Consider the following 24,465-nt stretch of genomic DNA (forward strand, 5'->3'; position numbering starts at 1 on the left):
TGGATGACAGGAAAATGATGTTGAGAGGGATAATAAATCAGCCATCATGGAATGGCGGAGCAGGCTCAATGGACTAAATGGCTTAAATCTGCTCCTATGTTTCATGGTTTTATGTTTTAACCTTCCAGACTAGCCTGCCATGACAGACCTTGTCAAATACCTTACTAACGTCCATATAGACAACATCTATTGCCCAACTGTCATCTAGTTTCTTGGTTACCCCTTGAAGAACTCCAAGAGACTTGTCAGACATGACTTCCCTCACACAAAGCTGTGCTGACTGCCCCAATCAGATCCTATCTGTCCAAGTGTTGGTAGATCCTGTCCCTCAGAATCACCTCCAGAAAATTCAAAGCAACACCACTCATTTTTCCCCTTTCCTCAACTTTCATCAAATTCCCCATGGCAAAAATTAAAGAGAAATACTTATTAAAACTATTCTTTGGTTTTTTGTTCAGATGGCTATGGTAATCTTTAAGGGAACATATTCTCCCCTGGTTGTTCTTTCACTCTTAATATCCATAGAATCTCTTTGGATTTTACTTCACCTTGTCTACCAATCCCTGTTTCCTCTTTTTGCTCTCCTTACTTCTCCCTTAAGTGAACTCCTACAATTCTTGTTGTCAGCAAGAGATTCATCAGTTCCCAAATGCTTCTACACTGTGTATGTCTTCCTCTTTTTCTTAACCAGAACATCAATATTTTTGTCAACCAGTGTTTCCTAAACCTGCAATCCTTGCCCTTTATCTTAAAAGGAACATGCTGGCCCTGAACTCTTGACATCACACTATTAAAGACCTTCCACTTGAGAGATACTCTACTCCCTGCAAACAATCTGACCCAAGTCAACTACCACAAGATCCTACCTAATGGCTCCAAAATTTACTCTCCCCCAGTTCAGAACCTTAACATGTGAGCCAGCGCTATCTTTATCTTTAACTATTTTAAATCTAATAGAATCATGGTCACTGGCCCCAATGTGCTCACCAACAGATACTTCCAGCACTTGCCCTACCTCACACTCCAGGAGAAGATCCAGTGTTGTACCCACTCTAATAGGTCCCACTATATAATGATCCAGTGTTTGCTTGGACACATATTACTAATTCCACTCCATCCAAATCTTGACTGACTCAGTCCGTATTGGGGAAGCTTCAAATCTCTGACTACTACTACCCTATTTTTTTACAACAAACAGCAATCTCTCTACATATGCTCTTCCAATTCCCACTGTCTATTGGGGTTGTATAATACAATTCTATCAGAGTGGCCATTCCCTTTCTATTTTCTATGAGGCCATATGGCCTCAGTGGAAGATCTCCCCAACCCCTCCCCCCAGAATATCTTCTCAAAGGACCATTGTTATTTCTTCTTTCATCAAGAAGGCAACTCTCCGTCCACTCTTACCTCCACCTCTTTCACACCTGTAGTATTTGTATCCTGGAGCTGCCAGTCCTGCCCTGGCTATAATATCCCAATTCCCAAAGCAAATCCACCCCCCAAGTTCTACATATCAAGCCTCCTACATTGAAATAAATGGTTTAAACAAATGCTCTTTCCTCTCCATTTACTATGTTCCTGCCTACCCTAATGACTATATTTGCTGTCATTGGCTACTATGTTATCACCTGATCATCACTCTATTGCTCAAGGTTCTGTCCCCTCCCACTGCACTCACGTATCTCCCAACCAGGATTTTGGTTCCAGTCTGGTACTTTGTAACATCTATGAGAAATAGACAAATGACTCAATGATCACTCAGAGATGTCCAATACCCTAAAACCAGATACACAGAGATAAGTCAAGTTCAGTGCAGCCTGATCTTCTTGAATGGTGGAACAGACTCAATGAGGCCAATGAGTCCATTCATGTTTTTACTTCTTACGTTCAGTGTCACCATGAACAGAATGAAAAGTCTTGTTAACTAAAGTCAAATATATAGCTGGATAAAAGACAATATCCAAGACAAACCCATTTGAAATTCAAGGTTCAAAGTAAATTTATTATCAAAGTACATATATGTCACCAAATATTACCCTGAGATTCATTTTCTTGTAGGTATTCACAGTAGAATAAATTAAAATAGATTCATGAAAAACTACACACAAAGAAAGACTAACAAATTACGCAGGTACAAAAAAAACAAGTAATAATAAAGAGTTGGATATACACGGTAGATGAATAAAAATAGCTGAATAAATAAATAGGTCAATGGGTAAATAAATAAATAGATAAACAGTCAAATAAATACATAAACACAACTGAGAACATGATTGATTGGAGAGTCATTGAAAGTGAGTCCAGTGGTCGTGTTCAATGTTTAGTGTTATAGAGAGTGAAGATATTCACACTGGTTTAGGAGCCTGATGGCTGAAGGGTAATAACTGTTCCTGACCCTGGAGGTATGGGACCTAAGGCTTCTTCCTGTTGATAGCAGTGAGTAGAGAGCAGGCCCAGGATGGTGGGGGTCCTTGATGATGCTGCTTTCTTGTGGCAGTGCTCTTTGTAGATGTGCTCAATGGTGGGGAGAGCTTTTCCTATGATGGACTGGGCTGAGTCCACCACTTTGTTGTAGGTTATTCTGTTCTAGGGCATTGGTGTTTCCATACCAGGCAGTGGGAGATGTAATGTGGAAGTTGTCTAAGACATTTGTGAAGCTAAATTTGGATTATTGTGTGCAGCTCTGGCTACCTATCTACAGGTTATTGAACCCTTTCAATAAGATTGAATGATCACAAACAATATTTACCAGAAAGTTGCTGAGATTTAAGGTTCTGAGTGAAAGAAAAGACTGAATTGGTTAGGACTTCATAGGTTAGGAGAGGGAGGGGACATTTGATAGAGGTATACAAAATTATGACCGTATTGATTGGGTAAATGTAAGCAGGCTTTTTCCACTTAGTTTGGTTGAGACTGGAGCTAACGTCATAGGTTAAAGATGAAAGGTGAAATATTTAAGGGGAACCTAAGGAGGAACTTCTTCACTCAGAAGGTGGTGTGAGTATGGAAAGAACTGCCAGCAGACGTGGTGATTGCTACACTTAAGAGAAGTTTGGATAAGTGCATGGATAGGGCTATGGTTCAGGTGTAGGTCAACAGGACTAGGCAAAATCAAAATTCAATAAGGTTGGCCCAAAGGACCTGTTTCTAAGCTGTAGAGCTCTATGACTCTATGGCTCTATGTACAAAGGTCACAAGGAATTCCACAGACAAAGCAGGGTAAAATAGATATGATTGTAAATGCATCCAAAGATGGTTTTCATGTAAGTAGGCATGACTCCAACTCTCTTTTGCAATGAGGCTCTGAAGTACATCTGCAAAGATTTTGTGGTCAAAATTAATCAATCTTGTCTCTAATAATGTTCATGTGTGTGGTGACCTTCTGATACAGAGTATTTTCAACTTTGTGAGCCAAGTGGTTTAACTTCCTCTTCTGGTTTTGTGGTCCGCTCTCCAATAATGAATACCAGCAAGGCTTTCAACAGGAAACTCCAATAGTTATGTAAAATCTGGTCCTATCCAATGCATTGGAAACACTCAAAAGATATTTCTAATTAGCTCTGCATGGACCAGAAAAAAGATTAGGTCGGTATTTCATGTATAAGGAACATATTGGCACTGAGATAAAATTTACTTAAGGTTTAAGCATATTAGAAGATTTTAGTTATACCTTACTGGTTTCAACTTGGTTTTACTTTAGTTTAATTACTGAGGCTCATTTTCATCCCTGCCTTCATCTTCTGATTTTTTAACATATTAATATTTCTAGCCAATGTATTTTACTCAGTTGGTAACAAACACAAAATGCTGGAGGAACTCAACAAATCAGGCAGCATCTATGGAAGGAAATAAACAGTCGATGTTTCAGGCCAAGACCCTTCATCAGGACTAGAAAGGAAGGGGGGGCAGGAGCCAGAAGAAGAAAGTAGGGGGAGGGGAGTGAGTACAGGCGAGGGGGAAGATGGTTGGGTGGGAGAGGGGGGGTTGAAAGGGAATGATGTGAGAAGCACATTCCATCTGGGTCAACTGCCACAATGAGGCAAAATTCAGGTTGGAGGAGAAACACCTCATATTCAACCTGATGAAATGAACATTGATTTCTCTAACTTCTCATACCACTCCCCTCTGTTCCAAACCCGTTTATGTTCCCGCTAATTCTAGTGGGCTTTTCTTCCCCTCCCCATCTCCTTCCTTTTATTTTTGGTCCACTGTCCTTCCCTATCAGATTCCTTCTTACTTAACCCTTTACCTCTTCCACCTATCACCTTTCAGCTTCTTACTTCATCCCCCACCCACTTACCTTCCTCTTCACTTGGTTTCACCTATCACCTGGCAGCTGCTACTGCTCCCCCACCACCCCTCCCCCCACTTCTTCTTCTGGCTTTTATCTTCTTCCTTTCCAGTCCAGGTGAAGAGCCTTGGTCTAAAATGTCAACTGTTTATTTTCCTTCATAGATGCTGTCTGACCTGCTGAGTTCCTCTCACATTTTCTGTGTGTTGCTCAAGATTTCCTGTATCTGCAGAATCTCTTGTGTGCTTCTATCACTCAGTAGGTAGTCTCATTACTTCTTAGTTTCTCCTCAATCACCATCCTGCTACAGAGTGCCTCCTAGAATGTCTCTTGCCACTAATTTCTCTTCTGCTTCTGAGTGAATTCATTAACCTCAGCACCCTCCCCCACCACCACCTTTCAACAGCAATACAACTTATGTCGGGGATGGAGAGTTTTACAGGCAAACACATTGACTCACATTACATTGCGACACAAGGGAGCTGAATGAGTTACCACTGCATGGGGCAATGTTTAACTTAAACATGAGGCAGCAGAACAGAAGAACTTGCACTTAAATAATGCACTTCATTGCCAACAAATACTGCTCCAGTGTGCTTAATGAAGAAAGCACTGCAGCCATCATGCACACGCCTCCCACAAGCAGCACAGAGGCAGACAACCAGACGGAAGATGAAGGATTGTTGCTGGCCAGGACACTGAGGGACATCCACTGCTCCATTTCAAACCAGTGTCACACGTGTCTGAAAGAACAGACAGGACCTTGATTTAGCATCGCACCTCAGGATGACTATTTTAGCCGTCAGCATGCAGCATCACTCTGCTCAGCATCCTCAACTTTGCTGAGAGAATTGTGTTCGATACCTTCTGGCCCAGAGGTGAGAATGCAGTCACTGAATGAGTGATGGTAGATCAGTCAGAATTGCGCATTGTAACACAAATGATCCCAGAATTGTATAAATTAATATTTCTTGTAAATGTCACAGATTTTTTACTTTGAAGACTTAGCAGCAACCAGCAGTGCAGAACAGAAACATTCTGCATGCAATATCAATCAAGGTAATTAAAGCATCATTAAAGATACATGTTTAATATCCAGTAACCAAGCCATATTAATCATAAATATTTAATGTAGAAAATATGGGAGTTAGAGCCATACGGCACAGAAACAGGCCTTTCAAAGCGACAAACAAGATGCTTATCTAAGCTAGTCCAATTTTCCCTCATTTGGCATATATCCCTCTGACCTTTCCTATCCCTGTAGCTGATCAAGTGCCTAGTACAAATGTTGTTCATGTACCTGGCCAACTACTTCCACTGGCAGCCCCTTCACATAGGGACAACCCTCTGGGTGAAAAAGCTGACCGCCAGGCTTCTATTAAATCTCTCCCCTCTCACCTTAAACCAGTGGCCTCTGGTTCGTGGTTTCATAACACTGGGAAAAGATTGTGTGCATTCACCTAATCTATACCCTCATGATTTTACACCCCACCATAAGATCACCCTTCATTCTCTTACACTCCAGTGAATAAGGTCCCAGCCTGCTCAACCCAACACCTATTCTCTACCCCCAATCTCTTTTCTCAATCCCACTCTCAATCTCCCTTCACTCGTCACCTTCCATCTCAGGCATTTTCCTTTGTCTTTCGCACTCTTCTAAAATACTGGTCTCCTATGATCTGACAACATGGTTAATGCAACTAGTTAATTTCTTTATGATTACACAATTAAACATGATTAGTATTTTCAATCACTAAACACGCCAAATTGTAGCTCTATATCGTTAATGATGTTGGTAATGCAATGTCTCATTACGTTATAATGTGAAATAGTCAGTTTATAGATATCTCGGTTAATAAGCTGACATGTAGTACTTTCTATGTCATATACCATGTATTATGATTTTGCATCGGTGTTAAGTATTGAAATTTGCTTTTCAACTTATAGCCAATTTGTTAAAGGCTGGATATAGTAGTTAAGGATGTGAAATTTTGGACACAAAGGGTTAACAGGTAAGTATATTAACCTTTACCGTGTTCAGAACCAGGACAAAGAATGCTGCGCTCAATCTAAATCTCTGTCTCCATCCAGTGGTGATGATTGGAATAACTTTGATGTATTTACACAAATTTCTCAACACAGGGTATAACAACACATCTGTAGAAAGACAGAAATATGAGAGTAGGTTCAGACTGCTCGGACCGTTTCTCTATTCAATATAACTAGGGCTGATCTTAGCTCTCAATAGTCTTGTCTTGTTCTCTCCCCATACCATTTAATGCTTCTGATAATTACAAATCCTTCCATCTCCTTAAATATATTCAGCAAACTAGCCTCCACAGCCTTCCATTATCAGGAATTCCATATGTTTTAATCAGTCTAATTGAAGAATTTTCTATTTATCTCAATCTGAATTCTGACACTGTGACTCACTTTACTTGATACCACAAACAGGGGGAGAAGTTTTTTTTTCTCTGAGTCAAGCCTGCCTGCACTTGGTCTGTAACAGAGTCAATACATTACCTATTTAACATTCAAAATTTTCATTCATTGGAAAGGTGCTGATTTGTTCTGCAGACTGGTGACAAGAAGCAGAATAGTACAGACTCTCTTCTTAATAGTCAGTTTTGGCACCCCTTTTCTCAGTTCCACAAAATCATCATAAAAAAGAGTCAAATCTTTCTTCAATTTTGAGAATTGCTCTGACAAAATAATTACTCAATGAGTTTGATAAATATGTTCTGAGATCGCTATGGTTCCCAATTTGCATGTCTGATGCCTTTTCCGATTAATATCAATGGACCCTTGTCTGTTTCTCTGACACAGCAAGCCCACAGTAGGCTAATATGTCCTGCCTGAGTCTTTGTACATCCTTTAATATCAGAAACTGCTTACATTTAAATCTCAAGATTAATGGGAGGTTTCTTCAAGTTGGCAATTGTGTAATTTGGTGCAATTGTATGCCTGATGATCTCGTAGATAGAAATTGATCTCACAGAGATGAAATTGATCTTGGCCAGTAGCAAATTTTCCATTAGTTCTGCATCATTCCTGAGGCACTCAGCATCTGAGTTTCCTTTGTCAATGGCGAAAACAAGCAGCAGATTCATCAACACAAGAGATTCTGCAGACATTGGAACTCCAGATTAATGCACACAAAATGCTGGAGGAACTCAGCAGGTCAGGCAGCATCTATGGAAAGGATGCACCTCAGGGGTGTGTGCTTATCCCACTGCTCTACTCTCTGTATACACATGACTGTGTGGCTAGGCATAGCTCAAATGCTATCTACATATATGCTGACGATACAACCATTGTTGGTAGAATCTCAGATGGAGACAAGAGGGCGTACAGGAACAAGCTATGCCAACTAGTGGAGTGGTGTCGCAGCAACAACCTGGCACTCAACGTCAGTAAAACGAAAGAGCTGATTGTTGACTTCGGGAAGGGTAAGACAAAGGAATACATACCATTCCTCATAAAGGGATCAGAAGTGGAGAGAGTGAGCACCTTCAAGTTCCTGGGTGTCAAGATCTCTAAGAATCTATCCTGGTCCCAACATACTGATGTAGTCATAAAGAAGGCAAGACAGCAGCTATACTTTATTAGGAGTTCGAAGAGATTAAGCATGTCAACAAATACACTCAAAAACTTCTATAGTTGTACCCAGGGAGAGCATTCTGACAGGCTGCATCACTGTCTGGTATGGAGAGGCTACTGCACAGGACAGAAAGAAGCTGCAGAAGGTTGTAAATCTAGTCAGCTCCATCTTGGGCACTAGCCTACAAAGTACCCAGGACATCTTTAGGGAGGGGTGTCTCAGAAAGGCACTGTCCATTATTAAGGACCTCCAGCACCCAGGGCATGCCCTTTTCTCACTGTTACCATCAGGTAGGAGATACAGAAGCCTGAAGCACACACTCAACAATTCAGGAACAGCTTCTTCTCCTCTGCCATCCGATCCCTAAATCCTAAATTAACATTGAAGCTTTGGACACTACCTCACTTTTTTTTAATATACAGTATTTCTGTTTTTGCACATTTTTGAAAAATCTATTCAACATATGTAATTGATTTACTTGTTTATTTATTATGGTTTATTTTATTTATTATTTTTTTTCTCTCTCTGCTAGATTACGTATTGCATTGAACTGCTGCTGCTAAGTTAACAAATTTGATGTCACATGCCGGTGATAATAAACCTGATTCTGATTCTGAATAAACAATTGACATTTCAGGCCAAAATCCTTCATCAGGACAGCACTAACCCCATATCTGTTAATAACCGTCATGTCTCAACAATTTATACAACAATGATACAACAATTTATGTATTTATATAGCATTTTTAACATCACAGATTCATTCAAAGGTTCAAGGGTTCATTTGTTATCAAAGTATGTATGCAGCATACAACTCAAGATTCTTTGTCTCCAGATAGCCACAAGATAAAGAAAAACCAAGGGAGTCATTTTGAGAAAAGCAGCCAATCCACCCCCACCCCTGCACTAAAAAGAACGGCAACAGCATCATCAACCCTGAAAACTCCCCCATCCCCACACAAAACACAACAAGAACATCTGCCCCAAAATTCCCAAATTCAGGCACTTGCCCTCCTCATTCACATTGATGTTTCAATGTCCCTTGTTGCTTTAATCAGCAAACAATGGAAGCTTTAGCAAAATCAAGTCGAAAATCAGCTCGTGCCCCATCCCAAAGCCTTGTCGCTTTCAGGCTCACGCTCGCTGCCTTCCGGAGTCCTCTCGGAGATGACAAAGCACTGGATCACCCAAATGATCTCCAAACTGCAAATCGTAGGCTCCAGCATTTCCAGAAACACATTCAAGATGGAAAAGAGATGTAAAAGAAGTGAAATAAATAGTTTTGTGGTCTATCCAGAAGATGACAACTGAGGGAGTGTGTACACAGGCACTATAATGGGTGTCTTTAGCAAACAACATTTGAGATGAGCACATAACTAAATATTTATTTATTGATTGAGTGATGGTTTGGTTGATTGAGATACAGGGCAGACTAGACCCTTCTGGGCCTTTGAGCCATGCAACCCGGCAATCCCCTGAATTAATTTTAGTCTAATCACAGGATAACTTATAACAACCAATTAACTCACCAGCCACTACGTTTTTGGAGGAAACCGGAGCACTCAGAAGAAACCCATGTGGTCAAGGGGAGAACATACAAACTCCCTAATGGCAGCTGCAGGAATTGAACCCAGGTAAAATGCGCTAACCACTACGTTACTGTGTCGTCCAATGATAGCAACATTGATAACTGAAAGTATGGTCAGAAAATTGTTTTGGCAGTGTTAGAAGGTGGATGGGATTATCAGCTGAAAGCATAGCTGCTTGTGCTGTAGCAGTTGAATTGGAGCACGGTATTTCTACACTTCCTTATGACTTTGAAGGAGATAATTTTTGCCCATTGAGTCTATCCTGAATAATTTTCACCTATTCTCCTTGCATTCCCATCTGCCCTCAGCTTCCATCATGCCCCTACACACCAGGGGAAATTTCCAATTGTTAATTACCAATCCACCTGTCATTACAATGTGGGAAGAACTGGGAGAACCTGCTCAGTCACGTGGAGAATGCAAAATCTCCCTATAGGTAGCTGCTGAGGTCAGGAGTGAGCCTGGTTTACTGGAGCAATGAGGTGGCAACTTCGCAATTTGAACCACCGTATAGTGCTGATGTCTCAGAGCGTTTTTTTCTTGGCCAGAATGAATTACAGAGAGTGGTGTTGGGGTGGATTTGAAATTCAGTGTGGAAGTTTTCAAATCACAAGCTTAAGAAAGTCAGCAGGTGCTAGAAATCCAAAGCAACACAATCAAATTGCTGAAGGATCTCAACAATCTAGTACAATCTTGCTTCTAGGCTAGATTGCAGACTAGTTCACTTTCAGTTTAATATCAGGAGACTGGTATTGGTATTGGTTTATTATCATCACATGTACCAAGATAGAGCAAAAACGCTTGCCTTGCATACTGTCCATATTAATTCACAGTGCATTGAGGCAAAGCAAAGTAAAGCAATAACAATGCAGGATAATGTGTAAAAACCACAGGGAAGCTGCAGTGCAGGTAAATAGTGAGGTGCGAGGTGATGATGATCAGGGTGAATCAGAACTTCTAATGAAGGGCAGCACTTTTGATCTTTCAAACATAAGGTAGATGGAGAAGCAGCAGGAACCATCTCTATGATGCCAACTTGTCACGGCTCACCCTTCAGTATCTCATGTTTCTACTGGAAAGCCTTCCCCAAATCCTGTGGCTCATCCTGAGGTACTGTACATGCAAGATCTGTATTGGATGAGTCACCCTAGTCTTTGATTTTGGGGTAGTACAATTCACATAGTTCTTTGTTTTTGTGCCTCTTGCCCTGTCCACCATACATCAGTGTTATCTACGTAGGTTAAGACAATGGAGGCCACAGACCAAGTGCTGGTGCATGGGCTTAGTGTTGATGGGTACTTACTTGATGTTTGGAATGAACTTAAACATCAGAGGAACAAATAGGACAGAGGGACAAGTTGGGTAGATGATTGAAAGAGCCAGCGATGTACCCATGTCTGAATAGCTCTTTTTGCAACATGCAGAAGACTGTTAGAGGATTTGATACAAGCTGGTAACACACAATGATGTGAGAAATATATGTTCTCCGGTAGTTGTGCTACATTATAGTACCTCTGAAAGGACAGCTCTAGTGATTATAAAGAGTTTTCACCAAAGAAATAATGAGCCCTTAAATTGCCAGTAATATTCATTTGCATACAATGAATAATTGATATAGTTTTCAATCAAGCCAGCAGGCGGGGGACAAGTGCTCCACTGTAGTAGCTCACGAGGGAGGAGGGGCCAACGGGTTCTACCAACCCCATCCACCTGAACTGTCACTACATCCAGCATCGGCCACTTCCTTCACATCATCTGTTTTCACCATTTGACTAAGAAACTGGCAGCAGAAAATTGACCCCGAGACTAAGGGAAGATATCAGGTAAAAAAAATGTAAGGAAATTATTTGTAATCAAATCTGTTGCAAATTCTGCAAATACCAGGCAGGGTTCTCTATAGAATTAATCCATACGATTTCACTGGATTGGTCAAATATGCCAACAGCTCTTATCTCTTCCCTACAAATCCCACCACACACTATACCCCAAGTCAGCAGCATAAAGCACTGGAGGAACTCAACAAGACACGTGGCATCAATGGAGGGAAACGGATGGTCAGGACCCTTCACCTGGACACCATGTGCTGCTTGACTTGCTGAGTTCCTCCAGTGATTTGTGTGTTGCTCCAGATTCCAGCACACAATACCCTTTCAGCAGTGCATCAGTGCCAGAGCTTCAGAGACACGAGCGGCAAACCCAGCCTGAAATTCCAGGCCAGCGTAAAAGAAGTGCTCCACTGCATTTCTTTCCATACTCTTGGGCAGATAGAAACGACCATTGGGGATCTTTCCAATATTTGCTATTTACAGTGTTATCTCTCCTAACATCAGTAAAATAGATCTTCTGGAAATGGTATCGGTTTATGACATCCCAAGTGCCATTCTACAGTGAAAGGCTTTTATTTGCGTCGTGCCATTGAAAGCACGTGCATCCATAAGTTCCAAGTACACCCAGGTAAGATAAAGGAAAGCAGAATGCAGTGTTACAGTCACAGAGAAAGTGCAGTGAGATAGATAAATAAAGTAGCACACACAAAGTGCTGGAGGAACTCAGCAGGCCAGGCAGCATGAATAGATAGTCAGCATTACGAGTCGATATGCTTCTTCAGGACTGAGAAAGAAGGGGAAAGATGCCAGAATAAAAAGGTGGGGGAGGGGGGAGGCTAGCTAGAAGGTGATTGTTGAAACATCAAAGGCTGGAGAGGAAGGAATCTGATAGGTGAGGATAGTGGACCATAGCTGAAAGGGAAGGAAAGTCCCCAGCCTGACCTTTTACTTCTTCTCACCCGCCTATCACTTTCACCAGGTTTCCCTTCTTCTTCCCTTTCTCCTACGGTCTCCTCTCCTCTCCTATCAGATTCCATCTTCTCCTGCACCTTTCCTTTCCCACCCACCTGGCTTCTCAGCTTCTCAGCTTCCAGGTAGCCTCCTTCCCTTCCCCCTCCCCTCCTTCCCCTTTACTTCTCAGTCCTGAAGAATGGTCTTGACCCAAAACATCGACGATCTATTCATTTTCACGGACGTTGCCTGACCTGCTGCGTTCCTCCAGCATTCCCTGTGTCTTGCTTTGGATTTCCAGCATCTGTAGACTTTCTCATATTTAGATAAATAAGGTGCATATCTTGAAGTATATCAAAATGTCATCTTTTAGCATTTGAGAGGTCTTTTCAAGAGTCTGATTATAGCAGGATAGAAGCTGTCCTTGAGTCTGGAGGTACATGCTCTCAAGCTTTTGTACCTCCTGTCTGACAGGAGGGGGAGAAGAGAGAGTGACTGGGAAGGGGATGGGTCCTTGCTTTTCAAGTACTTTGTTACACTGCTGTTTGGAGGAGCTTGCTGAGTACTGCATTTTACTTTACTACAGCTGTGGCCAGAATTGTTCTATCATTCATAAAAATCTAAGGCACTCTTTTAATTTTTCCAAAATAAATGCAATGAGCTGGATGGTCTTTCTTATTCCCCCTCAAGTCCCTAGCCAATCCCTTTATGAAAGCACTAACTGACTCTTTTTTCACTGCACTTTTAGGCAGAGTTCCTAATCATAACCAATCTGCTTAGATTTGTCCACACAGGCACATTTTACCCATCATCCCAAATCTATATCCCTTCCTGATGATAGGAACAGCTAAAGCTAATAAGAAAAGCTTCCCTCAAAACCCCTATCTGTACTGATCTCCCCTGAACCTTCTTTGTTCTAAGAACAACCACAGCATCTTTGTTCTAAGAAAAACAACCACAGCTTAACCTTGTAATCGAGGATCACAGGAAACCACAGGTATTTAGCTTCATGTTACCTATCACTTGTGTGGAGCAATTACCTTTACACACATGATACTTAAGCCAATAGCCCACTGACCCCTACAACATTCAAAAGACCAATGATCCTGAACAATGCCTCCATCTGCACACCCCCCCCCCCCCATGTACATACACAAACACACAAAAACTCCACAAAATGAAGTCTGGACTCCAATAAAGGCAAGGGGAACTGGGCAATGGTAATGAAGCTGTGGGCAAGATCAAAGTGGCAGTTCTCATTGCTGGAATCATTCTGGCAATCTTTCCTTCACACGTTCTTCCTAAAATACGGTGAACAGAACAGCACACAATGCAGCAGTTGTTCTCAAACCAGTATAATCAGATCAGAGTGGCAGAAGGAAGGTGTTTGCAAGAATAAGGATTTTTAAATCAAAGCTTGCTTAATCCAAGGAGAATGAATTGGATGTTGCAATATACTTGATGATCTCAAGTTTATTGAAGCCAGAAGATTAGCGGGCAGCCTGGAATGCATTCGAAAATTCTCACACCTGGAGGGAAAAAGTCACAGTTGATTGTTTTGGCAGCAGAACCAAGAGAAGAGTGGTGTCAGGCAGTTATAAAAGTTGAATAGATGGCCTTAATGATATCACACGTATGTGGTCCCAGCATCAATTAATTTCAGTGGCTATGTTTGCACACTCACATTTGCAAAGGAGAATGATGAAGAAGACAGTCAGGGAACAGATTTTGTGGCTGGGATATTAGGTAATTGCTCTGGTCTTCCAATATTTCAATAGTGGAAATTTATGTTGCTGAGAATTGATGTGGTCAGGCATTGTTCATATATGTAGACTAGATTTAAACTGGGTGAACATCTGGGGGACAGTGACCACTGCTCCCTGGCCTTTAGCATTATCATGGAAAAGGATAGAATCAGAGAGGACAGGAAAATTTTTAATTGGGGAAGGGCAAATTATGAGGCTATAAGGCTAGAACTTACGGGTGTGAATTGGGATGATGTTTTTGCAGGGAAATGTACTTTGGACATGTGGTCGATGTTTAGGGATCTCTTGCAGAATGTTAGGGATAAATTTGTCCCGGTGAGGAAGATAAAGAATGGTAGGGTGAAGGAACCATGGGTGACAAGTGAGGTGGAAAATCTAGTCAGGTGGAAGAAGGCAGCATACATGAGGTTTAGGAAGCAAGGATCAGATGGGGCTGTTGAGGAATATAGGGTAGCAAGAAAGGAGCTTAAGAAGGGGCTGAGGAGAGCAAGAAGGGGGCATGAGAAGGCCTCGGTGAGTAGGATAAAGGAAAACCCCAAGGCATTCTTCAATTATGTGAAGAACAAAAGGATGACAGGAGTGAAGGTAGGACCGATTAGAGATAAAAGTGGGAAGATGTGCCTGGATGCTGTAGAAGTGAGCAAGGTCCTCAATGAATACTTCTCTTCAGTATTCACCAATGAGAGGAAACTTGATGACAGTGAGGACAATATGAGTGAGGTTGAATTTCTGGAGCATGTTGATATTAAGGGAGAGGAGGTGTTGGAGTTGTTAAAATACATTAGGACGGATAAGTCCCTGGGGCCTGACAGAATATTAACCAGGCTGTTCCACGAGGCGAGGGAAGAGATTGCTGAGCCTCTGGCTAGGATCTTTATGTCCTTGTTGTCCACAGGAATGGTACCAAAGGATTGGAGGCAGGCAAATGTTGTCCCCTTGTTAAAAAAATATAGTAGGGATAGTCCTGATAATTATAGACCAGTGAGCCTTACATCTGTAGTGGGAAAGCTGTTGGAAAAGATTCTTAGAGATAGAATCTATTGGCATTTAGAGAATCATGGTCTGATCAGGGACAATCAGCATGGCTTTGTGAAGGGTAGATCGTGTCTAACAATCCTGTTAGAGTACTTTGAAGAGGTGACCAGGCATATAGATGAGGGTACTGCAGTGGATGTGATCTACATGGATTTTAGTAAGGCATTTGACAAGGTTTCACACGGTAGGCTTATTCAGAAGGTCAGAAGGCATGGGATCCAGGGAAGTTTGGCCAGGTAGATTCAGAATTGGCTTGCCTGCAGAAAGCAGAGGGTTGTGGTGGAGGGAGTACATTCAGATTGGAGGGTTGTGACTAGTAGTGTCCAACAGGGATCGGTTCTGGGACCCCTACTTTTCGTGATTTTCATTAACGACCTGGATGTGGGGGTAGAAGGGTGGGTTGGCAAGTTTGCAGATGACAGAAAGGTTGGTGGTGTTGTGGATAGTGTAGAGAATTGTTGAAGATTGCAGAAAGACATTGATGGGATGCAGAAGTGGGCTGAGAAGTGGTAGTTGGAGTTCAACCCGGAGAAGTGTGAGGTGGTACACTTTGGAAGGACAAACTCCAAGGCAGAGTCAAAGTAAATAACAGGATACTTGGTAGTGTGGCGGAGCAGAGGGATCTGGGGGCACATGTTCGCAGATGCCTGAAAGTTGCCTTACAGGTAGACAGGGTAGTTAAGAAACCTTATAGGTGTTAGCTTTCATAAGTCAAGGGATAGAGTGTAAGAGTCGTGAGGTAATGATGCAGCTCTATAAAACTCTGGTTAGGCCACACTTGGAATACTGCGTCCAGTTCTGGTCGCCTCACTATAGGAAGGATGTGGAAGCATTGGAAAGGGTACAGAGGAGATTTACCAGGATGCTGCCTGGTTTAGAGAGTATGCACTATGATCAGAGATTAAGGGAGCTAGGGCTTTACTCTTTGGAGAGAAGGAGGATGAGAGGAGACATAATAGAGATGTACAAGATATTAAGAGGAATAGACAGAGTGGACAGCCAGTGCCTCTTCCCCAGGGCACCACTGCTCCATACAAGAGGACGTGGCTTTAAGGTAAGGTGTGTGAAGTTCAAGGGGGATATTAGAGGAGGGTTTTTCACTCTGAGAGTGGTTGGTGCGTGGAATGCACTGCCTGAGTCAGTGGTGGAGGCAGATACACTAGTGAAATTTAAGAGACTACCAGACAGGTATATGGAGGAATTTAAGGTAGTGGGGTATATGGGAGGCAGGGTTTAAGGGTCGGCACAACACTGTGGGCCGAAGGGCCTGTACTGTGCTGTACTGTTCTATGTTCTAGACCCCCACAATCCTGTGGAAACCATTTTCCTCCAATTCTGACCTGCTTATAAACCTTACTACTATTGCCCCATGTGCACATATATTGGCTGTTTTGATCCTTAGGTCTGGACTTTCTTCATTCAGTCTCTTTGCCATTCAACTCTCTTTTTCTGGAAAAAAGTCACAAGAAGTGGAAAACAACAGGTCCAGAATACATTAGGAGCTGAAAGAAATTAGTAAGAATAAATATTAAATTCAATAGAATAATTGATGGAACTGAAAACCAATATATCACCAGGACCTGATGGCCTGCATCCCAAGGTAAAAGAGGTAGCTATGGACATAATGGATGTTCTAGTTGCCAAGTTTCAACATTCCACAGATGGGAAAGCAGCAAATGTAATCCCACTAAGGATAGGTGAATGGATGAAGACATGCAGAAGGAACATAATGTGGAAAAACCTAAGGTCATTCAAACTGGTGGAAAAGTTAAATGATCAAAGATGCACGCAGCAGCTAAAGTGTTTTCACAGTCCCTGTGCTGCTAAAATGACCCATAAGTGTTGCTGGAGAAGAAAAAGACTGTAAACATGTTTTTTTTAAAATATGAGATATGACCAGGCCTTGGAAGTACTGACATTCCTCTTTCAAGTTCGTTGGAAGATAGGGAAGACATTTGCCTTGCCGTTCAGTGACGACAAACAACCTGCTGTGTTGAAAGTGCATGTCCTTGTCACTAAGCTAAAGAAAGTTATGCACCTCCCTTTGGAGGTCAGATCTGCTAGCTGACCACATTCAATTTCCTTAAATACTTCTGAGGTTAGGCGTGACTGGCAGAGCAAAGCACGTCTGTTGATCTGTAACATGGATCCTTTGTTCTAAGTATATATACAACAGCTGTCAACTAATGATTTCGAACATGACTGATTAAAAACACCTTCTATTCCTCCAACTGTAAAAGTAATACTCCTAACATGACAATGAGCTAACATGATGTTGTTACGACAGCAAAATTACTTTTATAGTTGGAGAATCTGAAGCCTGAAATTTAAAACTACTTTATAATCTTGGTTTGTGAGTTCAACTGAGCATAGGTCGAATCTTTTTATAGATGTAGGGGTTTAAAATCCTTAAAGGGAAAGGCTTTTTTAAATGGTTTAACACAGGCTTGGTAATGCAAGATAAAATAAATCTGACTTTATTTTATATTATCAAGCTTTAAAAACTTCCTTTGGTGCTAATCTACCTTTCATCTCAATGATGATTCTTAACGAGATATCATTTCATAGGAAGGCTAGGCGTCTGAACAATATAGAGGACAGGAAATGAGAAGGTATCTTTTACTTCTGGTGGTAACAGTTCCACTTGATGCAATACATTGTGCACATTAACCACACTGTGAGCTTGGGAGTGTTTTTAATGGGCAATGGCACCCACGGTGAGAAATCAGGGTCATTACAAACTGAGTCATATGAGCCAATGATTTCTGAGAATGCATCAGGCAATGTGCCAGTTGATTCAGTTGAAGTATAGGACAAATTAGAACACTATCAATACTACTACAGTACTTTAAAGCTGTGTATTAGTTCCTAATAGTTATTGCGAGAGGAGTTCATCCAGTGTACGCATTCTTTTGATTGACTGTACATGAACAAAATCAGTGCAGACACCTAGCATAAATAATAGGCTACCTTCATACCTTACTGATGTATCCAAACATCGTCTATCATCCAAACCTTCATTTCCATTGTAACATTCAAGATGACTGTCGATAACTTCAAATTCTTCATTGTTCCTAACTTGATGAAGTAGTGAAATAGTTTCATTTTCACTCACAGCCATTGCTGGCATCTCCAAGACTGAATGCTTGAAACTGCAGTGAGCAAACAGGTCTGAATTGACTTCAGCTTTTTTCTCACCAACTATCAATGACAGAAATAACTGCTTTTTAAACACAAGCATATGCAACAGACGCTATTTAAAAACTGCTCTTCTCAACCTACTTTCCATCTTTGTTCCATGTCTATAATAGTCATAACCAATATCAGAAAAAATCCATATTGATTGTTCATCCACATCATCAATTGACAAACCCATTATCCTTTTATTCTGCAACTAACAGGATGGCAGAAGGGGTAATGGATAGATCTTGCTCTTTTTTCACCTATTAATGTCAATTATGTTAAATGTCAACTATCTGGGCTGTTTAATTACCAGCAGACTACAGTATCTTGCATTCAAGAAATAGGTTGAGAATTATTACCACACTGAATTGTTATGACATATGAATTATAGAAATCAAAATGGAAGAGTTTTGAAAATAATATTTTTGGCATTAAGTGGTACGTATTCAGCAGGTTTATATGAGAAACAATTATTCCAGAAAGAGAAATATTCAGTAAAATACTGGTTGTGCAGTTGATTAATAAGAGGACATTGCCGGCACTAATTCCCTTAAACTGGTGTGGTTTAGGGAATTAGTGCTTTCTGAAAATCATTGTTGAATTTGCTCCCATGTCTCTTTATGGTGTTCTGATTCAAATCATCACAATGTGTGTGATGTAAAATATTTCCCCCATCCACCCTCCAATGCTTCTCTCAATGACCTTAAATTTATGCCCCCTAGTGACCGAACCACTTAACAACAGCAAAAACTGCTTCTCCTTATTTAAGCCATCCAAGTACTTTGTAATGTTGAACACCTCCACTAAACCTGCCCTAAACTTTTTATTCTCTGCATTCATTGCTTTGCACTCTCTTCACAAAGTTGAAGGCTCGCATCTCTGTACCAAACTGCTGAATTTATGTTATAGCTATACAGTTGCACGTCTAAATAAAACTGTATGGGGGGTTGGGGAAGTGAAATTCCCCAGTACTGCCAGAAATCAACATGATCAAAATGCATCCTAAAGGTTCTCAGGGTAACAGATGATCTCCTCCTGACTCCAGAGGCATTCCAGCTATTCCTATTCTGTGGAAGTGTTTCTGAGATTCTGACACTAGAGTGAATACTTCAGTATAGCATAGGCTACAACTTTGATTCTGAATTGAGTCAATGCCAAATCCAGCCCAGAGCATTGGCTATAAACAGGGTCCATTGAAATATAATAAAGAAATATTATTGCAAACAAATCAAAACCAAAATTTAGTAACTCAAATTGGAAGTAATGCAGAGGACAGAACCTTATAATAGCCTTTGGAAAAGCATGGTTGAATAGTTCAAGTTTGACAAGTACCAATTGCATGTTGTCTGAATACCATCCAGGTGCACATTCCAACAGTGCAAGAGTATTAAAACTGGTACTGTATCTTGTCTAGCTATTATAGGAACAGCTGTTTTTTTTTAAAATTCCCACTGCTCTTTGTCACCGCAGCAAGCTGATGGTCTTCCTCCATGTTGCAAGCAGATTTAACATCTTTATGTGACCCTTTCCAAAATTTGATAATAAATGTTGTAGTTGCCCACAATACAAAGCTGTCCACAGAGAGGACGTAGCTAAGTTCAAACATATTTCTCCTTAGGATCCCTGATGTGTTTGCTATTCTCCAAACAGCTGCTGTTGATTAGTGGAGTAACCAGGGAATGGTGTGGAACTTGAATGTCATGACTCAGGGCCAGCAGCAAGTAAGGCAGTTATTTATACATTGGGCTGGTGGTGGGGGGTGGGGGAGTGGGTACAGCAGAGCAAGAGGGAGAAAGGGGAAGAAAGGTTAGAAAGTTTCCCACAGGCAGTCAATTGTCTGTAAACAAAAAAACTGTGAAAGCACCAGGCTCTTCTGCTCACATCAATGTCTGAAAAATAACCCTAACAATTTTGCCACAATTTTTCTCAAACCAGCTTTTTGTAAAGTTGTTTGTTGTTATTTTGTAAAATGTTCCAAATGACTTCTTGAGCTGTGATTATTTTTTTTGGCATTGAACTGGTTACTGTGAAACCCATGTGATTTATTGAAGTGCATGCCTCACAGTTTAAATTAAGATGCTATTAGTGTAAACAGTGTCATAGCAAGCTAGATTATTTTCGGGTCTTCTTCAGCAAGTGCTAACTTTAGCTCTTCTGGTAGAGGGTTCTTCCCTTCCCACAATGCACTCATATCCACAGTCCTGGACAGATCAATTGTGGTGAAGCCCTCCGTTAGGCAAGATTGCCTTGCAGGTCATGTGGCTGAGCGCAACACAGCAGTTAAACTCCGAGAGACGTGCTCTAGAATGCTAAATTGTTTAAATGTCAGGACTGGACTTTGACCCACGGTGCTGAAGTACAATGCATGGACATTGTCATTCTGTGGAAATAAAGACAAGAGTGCAGTCTTTCAAGAAGGCAAATTTCACTTTTCTCTGTAAACAGGGACCCTGAACTGTTTTTCAGTCCATAGTTACTGCGTTACTAAAGGACAGTCTCACACTCACACATACACACACCAGAAGTATTATTAAACAAGATGATGATCAAGGAAACTTCTCTGCGAAGGGACCCTGACTTACGAGGGGAGTTTGCTTTCCTCGCCCGTGGCTGTGATTTTGTTTTGCCATCACGATTCAAGAAGAGGTTGAAATCTTTCCAGCAAGCACAGGTTTGAAACAATTCTCAATACCTTGACTCTTGGTTCTGTTCCGGTTATACGGTGTCCTCTTTGCTCGTTGCTATTAGTATATGAAAATCTTTAGAGACAGCTATTTGCATTAGTACCAACAAATTCAAGATCAGGTTGAAAATGCTGAGACAGGTTAATCTTTCACCAGGGGAATAGAGAGAGAAAGGAGAGAGAGTGATTGTGCATTTTGATTGCTGCTTTTATAAAGTAGTTTGCAATTATTTTTCCAGTTTTAACCTTAACCATATATGGACATCATTTAGGTTGAGCATTGAGGGAGGGGGTTGGGCTCAATATTCCTTCTGCTAGTATGTTGCCTTTTCCATACATATTTAAATTAATACTATTTCAAATACTCTAGATTTTGTCTGTGTTCCGCTCTACAGAGGGACATTTAAAGGAGCCATCCCTAGAGGGTCCAAAGGTAGGCTTCATGAAAACTATGCTGGCAATCATTAGGAGTTGATTAGTTCCAGCTGTTTATGCATCATCCACCACTTTTAAATTTGCTTATTGTATCTTTTAATTATGGCTAGAGTTTTCCCTGCTTCTTTGCTGTCTTTTGCATTATTATAACACCGTTCAGCCTCCGTGTCAGTGCTGCCCTTTCAATGAGCCAAGTAGTTTCATCTTCCCACTGTTTTCCCAAAGCTCTGCAAATTATTCTTTTTTTTTCAAATATTTGTGCATATTTAAAGCTGATGCAGAACCTGCTTTCCCCACACTTCCAGATAGTGTATTCCAAATCATAGCAATGAAAATTCATCTAATCTCCCTCTTACTCGGTTGTATAATATCTTTTAGCTGTGTTCTCTAGTCCTATCAAGGGAATTAATTTACCAGTCAAAATTAATGCAAAACTTCACATTTTCAAGCTTAAGTACTTATCCAACAGTGCTAACATAAATGGAGGCTGCTGCTAGATCAATAAAACTTATTTCAAAGCTCTGCTCAGGTGAAACTTCCTTTTAAAATGGAAGCAGCTGTTTGCAGAATGTTTCACTCAAAAATAGAGTCACAATTTGACTATAACCCCAGGAATATTTGACAGTTAAAAACATGGATCACGGGAATTAAATCAAATAAAAATTAAGCCAAACCCATTATGTATGTAGCCAGGTTAATTCGTGAAGTGTTTTTTCAGGCTTAGAACTTCAAACACTTCAGATTTCTCATGAATCTGTTTCCTATAAAGTGAGATCTTTTTGTTACTGCCTGAAGAGGCAACAGAACCATATAATTCATAATAAGGTAATACTGTTGAAGGGTCTTGGCCTGAAACATCGACTGTTTACTCTTTTCCATCGATACTGCTTAGCCTGCTGAGTTCTTCCAGCATTTTGTGTGTGTAACTAGGTAATGTTTGACTTGATTGGTATGCAGTGTGCAACAAATTGCACTCTACCCCATTATAGACTATAGACTACATCATAAAGGGAGTCTCCAGCATATTAACGTGTATATGTATAACCATGTGGAAAATCAAATTAAATAAGTACAATATGTCTTCAATTCTTTATAGATTGAGAAACAATACAGATCTAGTCTCCATCTTAAATGTGGCAGACTTAACTAATTCAGTGCAGATTCCGTACGATATGCAATGTGCAATAGACACCTGAAGGGTTGCATTGTCCACATAACTGATTGGACTCCACACTAAATGGGGTCTGATCCAGACTAAACACTATGTGTATGACACTCTGAATGAAATCTCTAATAGAGGAAATTGGAACGGACTTGTGTGAATGTAGACCATGTGACAGACTAAATCCAATCTGAGCGTTTGACCAGAAGCAGAGTTCATGGAAATTCGGGCATTATTACAATGAACCCTGATTTCAGATCCGCTGGAGTCAGAATTACGTTTATTATCACTGGCTTAAATGATGTGAAATTTGTTACTTTGCAGCAGCAATTTGGTGCAAAAACAAAATTATGGTAAATTCCAGAATAAATAAATAATTCCAGAAAAAGAATAATGATTTGTGTTCATGGAGTCTAATATAAATGAGAAATCTTTTTCATCATCCAGCAATTTCTGGTAGCAAATATGGGAAGTCAGAGGGCCTGCTGCCCCAAAATATATTTCAAATTTCTAATCTTTTCTTTTATCAAGTAGCCAAGTTCCAAATTGTACCATAGGTGGCAAAAAATACTGTTTGAAGAATTCAGTTGCTAAAAGCCCTAACACAAACAAACATTATATGTTATAATAGCAACTGTTCATCTTCAATACAAAATTATTCTCATTCACTTCAAATGTAGATATAGCTGATGTTAACTGTTAGGTGTTTTAGGCTGAAATAATTAATGCTTATTTAATCTTGTACTACCATGGATCAGACACTTAGAATTATGCTCCCAGCTCACAAGTATACCACCATAACATTGTCATTATTTACAACACATATTAGTGGGGCTCACCAGTATTTAGTGGAGACTTGGACTAAAGGACAAGGGCTTTCAGTTAGAAGGGTGGATTAAATTGGAGAAGTGCAGAATCTTAATGGCTTAGACTCTTTTAAAAAAAGAAACTACTCTTTGGTTAACTGTGACCCCAGAAAGCTGACAGAAGCTATCCTGTATCTGTAATTGGAGATCTACGGTGAGAAGCATTCAGAAATTGATTCAGTGCATAATTGGAAAGTTACCTTTTATTATATAAATCTATCTTGTTTGAAAACTATTTTGAAGTTTCTAGTTTTCCTTTGCCTCCTCAGTTAATTTTAAATTCACATATATGGCATCTGGCATATCCAGTCATAAATTGGCTGACAACAACATGGTTCTGTAAGGGAAAGCAGACCTTTCCTGTCATGTGCCTCAGTAGTGGAAGTATTGCTAATACCCAAGCAACTTGCATTGTTATGACAGCTTTATGGAAGCATAAAGCAGATACAGTGTTTTGACCAAAATTAGAACTGACTATGTCCATAGATGTTGCTTCCAAGAACTGACAGAATTCCTAAATTGGATTGGGAAGAAATATTTATTAAACCCTCTGAATGACTTGATTCTGTTTCTGGTAAAGGTAAGTATGCTATCCAGATAGACAAATGTATATTTTTTCCATAACTTTATTTGAAATGGAAATCAATTGCATTTTTTATCCGTTAGTTAACTATCGACTGTATAATCCAATGTATAAAGTTTGAAATAACCCACAGACAATTGTTCAATCCTTAGTGATTAAACATTACAAATGGTGCGGGCTTACCTAGTGATTTTTATGGCAGCTAGTTATTGCAAATCGCGCAAAGGTCACTTGTAGTTAATGAACCAAAATCTGGACAACATTCAAACATAAACTGTTACACACCAAATAATATTCATATCATAGAATTTACAGTATGGGAGAATCACAATGCAAGAGAATCTAACTGCCTACCCAGTATTTAAAGTCATCATTCCTCTTCTCTCGGGGGTTACAAGTGACCAGAAACACAACTGTGCTAGCCATGTCAAACCTGTGAATACAAGATCAGATCAGGAACCAGGTATCATATTGTTAGTAACTCACTTCTGACT

The 24,465-nt window shown here is 40.5% G+C and overlaps 1 protein-coding gene across 5 annotated transcripts in view; it reads left to right on the top strand.

The window, feature by feature from the left end:
• The window catches only part of ppp2r3a (protein phosphatase 2, regulatory subunit B'', alpha), a 346,067-nt gene that overhangs the window by 213,274 nt on the left and 108,328 nt on the right, over positions 1–24,465 (top strand). Inside the window, exon 1 of one of the 5 annotated variants that reach the window (XM_073040816.1) lies at positions 20,445–20,913. The exons of the other annotated variants lie outside the window; for them this stretch is intronic. Coding sequence (XP_072896917.1) covers positions 20,782–20,913 — 132 coding nt within the window. The 5' untranslated portion in view covers positions 20,445–20,781. Of the gene's footprint in view, positions 1–20,444; positions 20,914–24,465 lie in introns of those variants that run through there. 5 annotated transcript variants of the gene reach the window in all.

This window comes from Hemitrygon akajei, chromosome 3 (assembly GCF_048418815.1).
Source record: "Hemitrygon akajei chromosome 3, sHemAka1.3, whole genome shotgun sequence".
Taxonomy (NCBI): Eukaryota; Metazoa; Chordata; class Chondrichthyes; order Myliobatiformes; family Dasyatidae; genus Hemitrygon; species Hemitrygon akajei.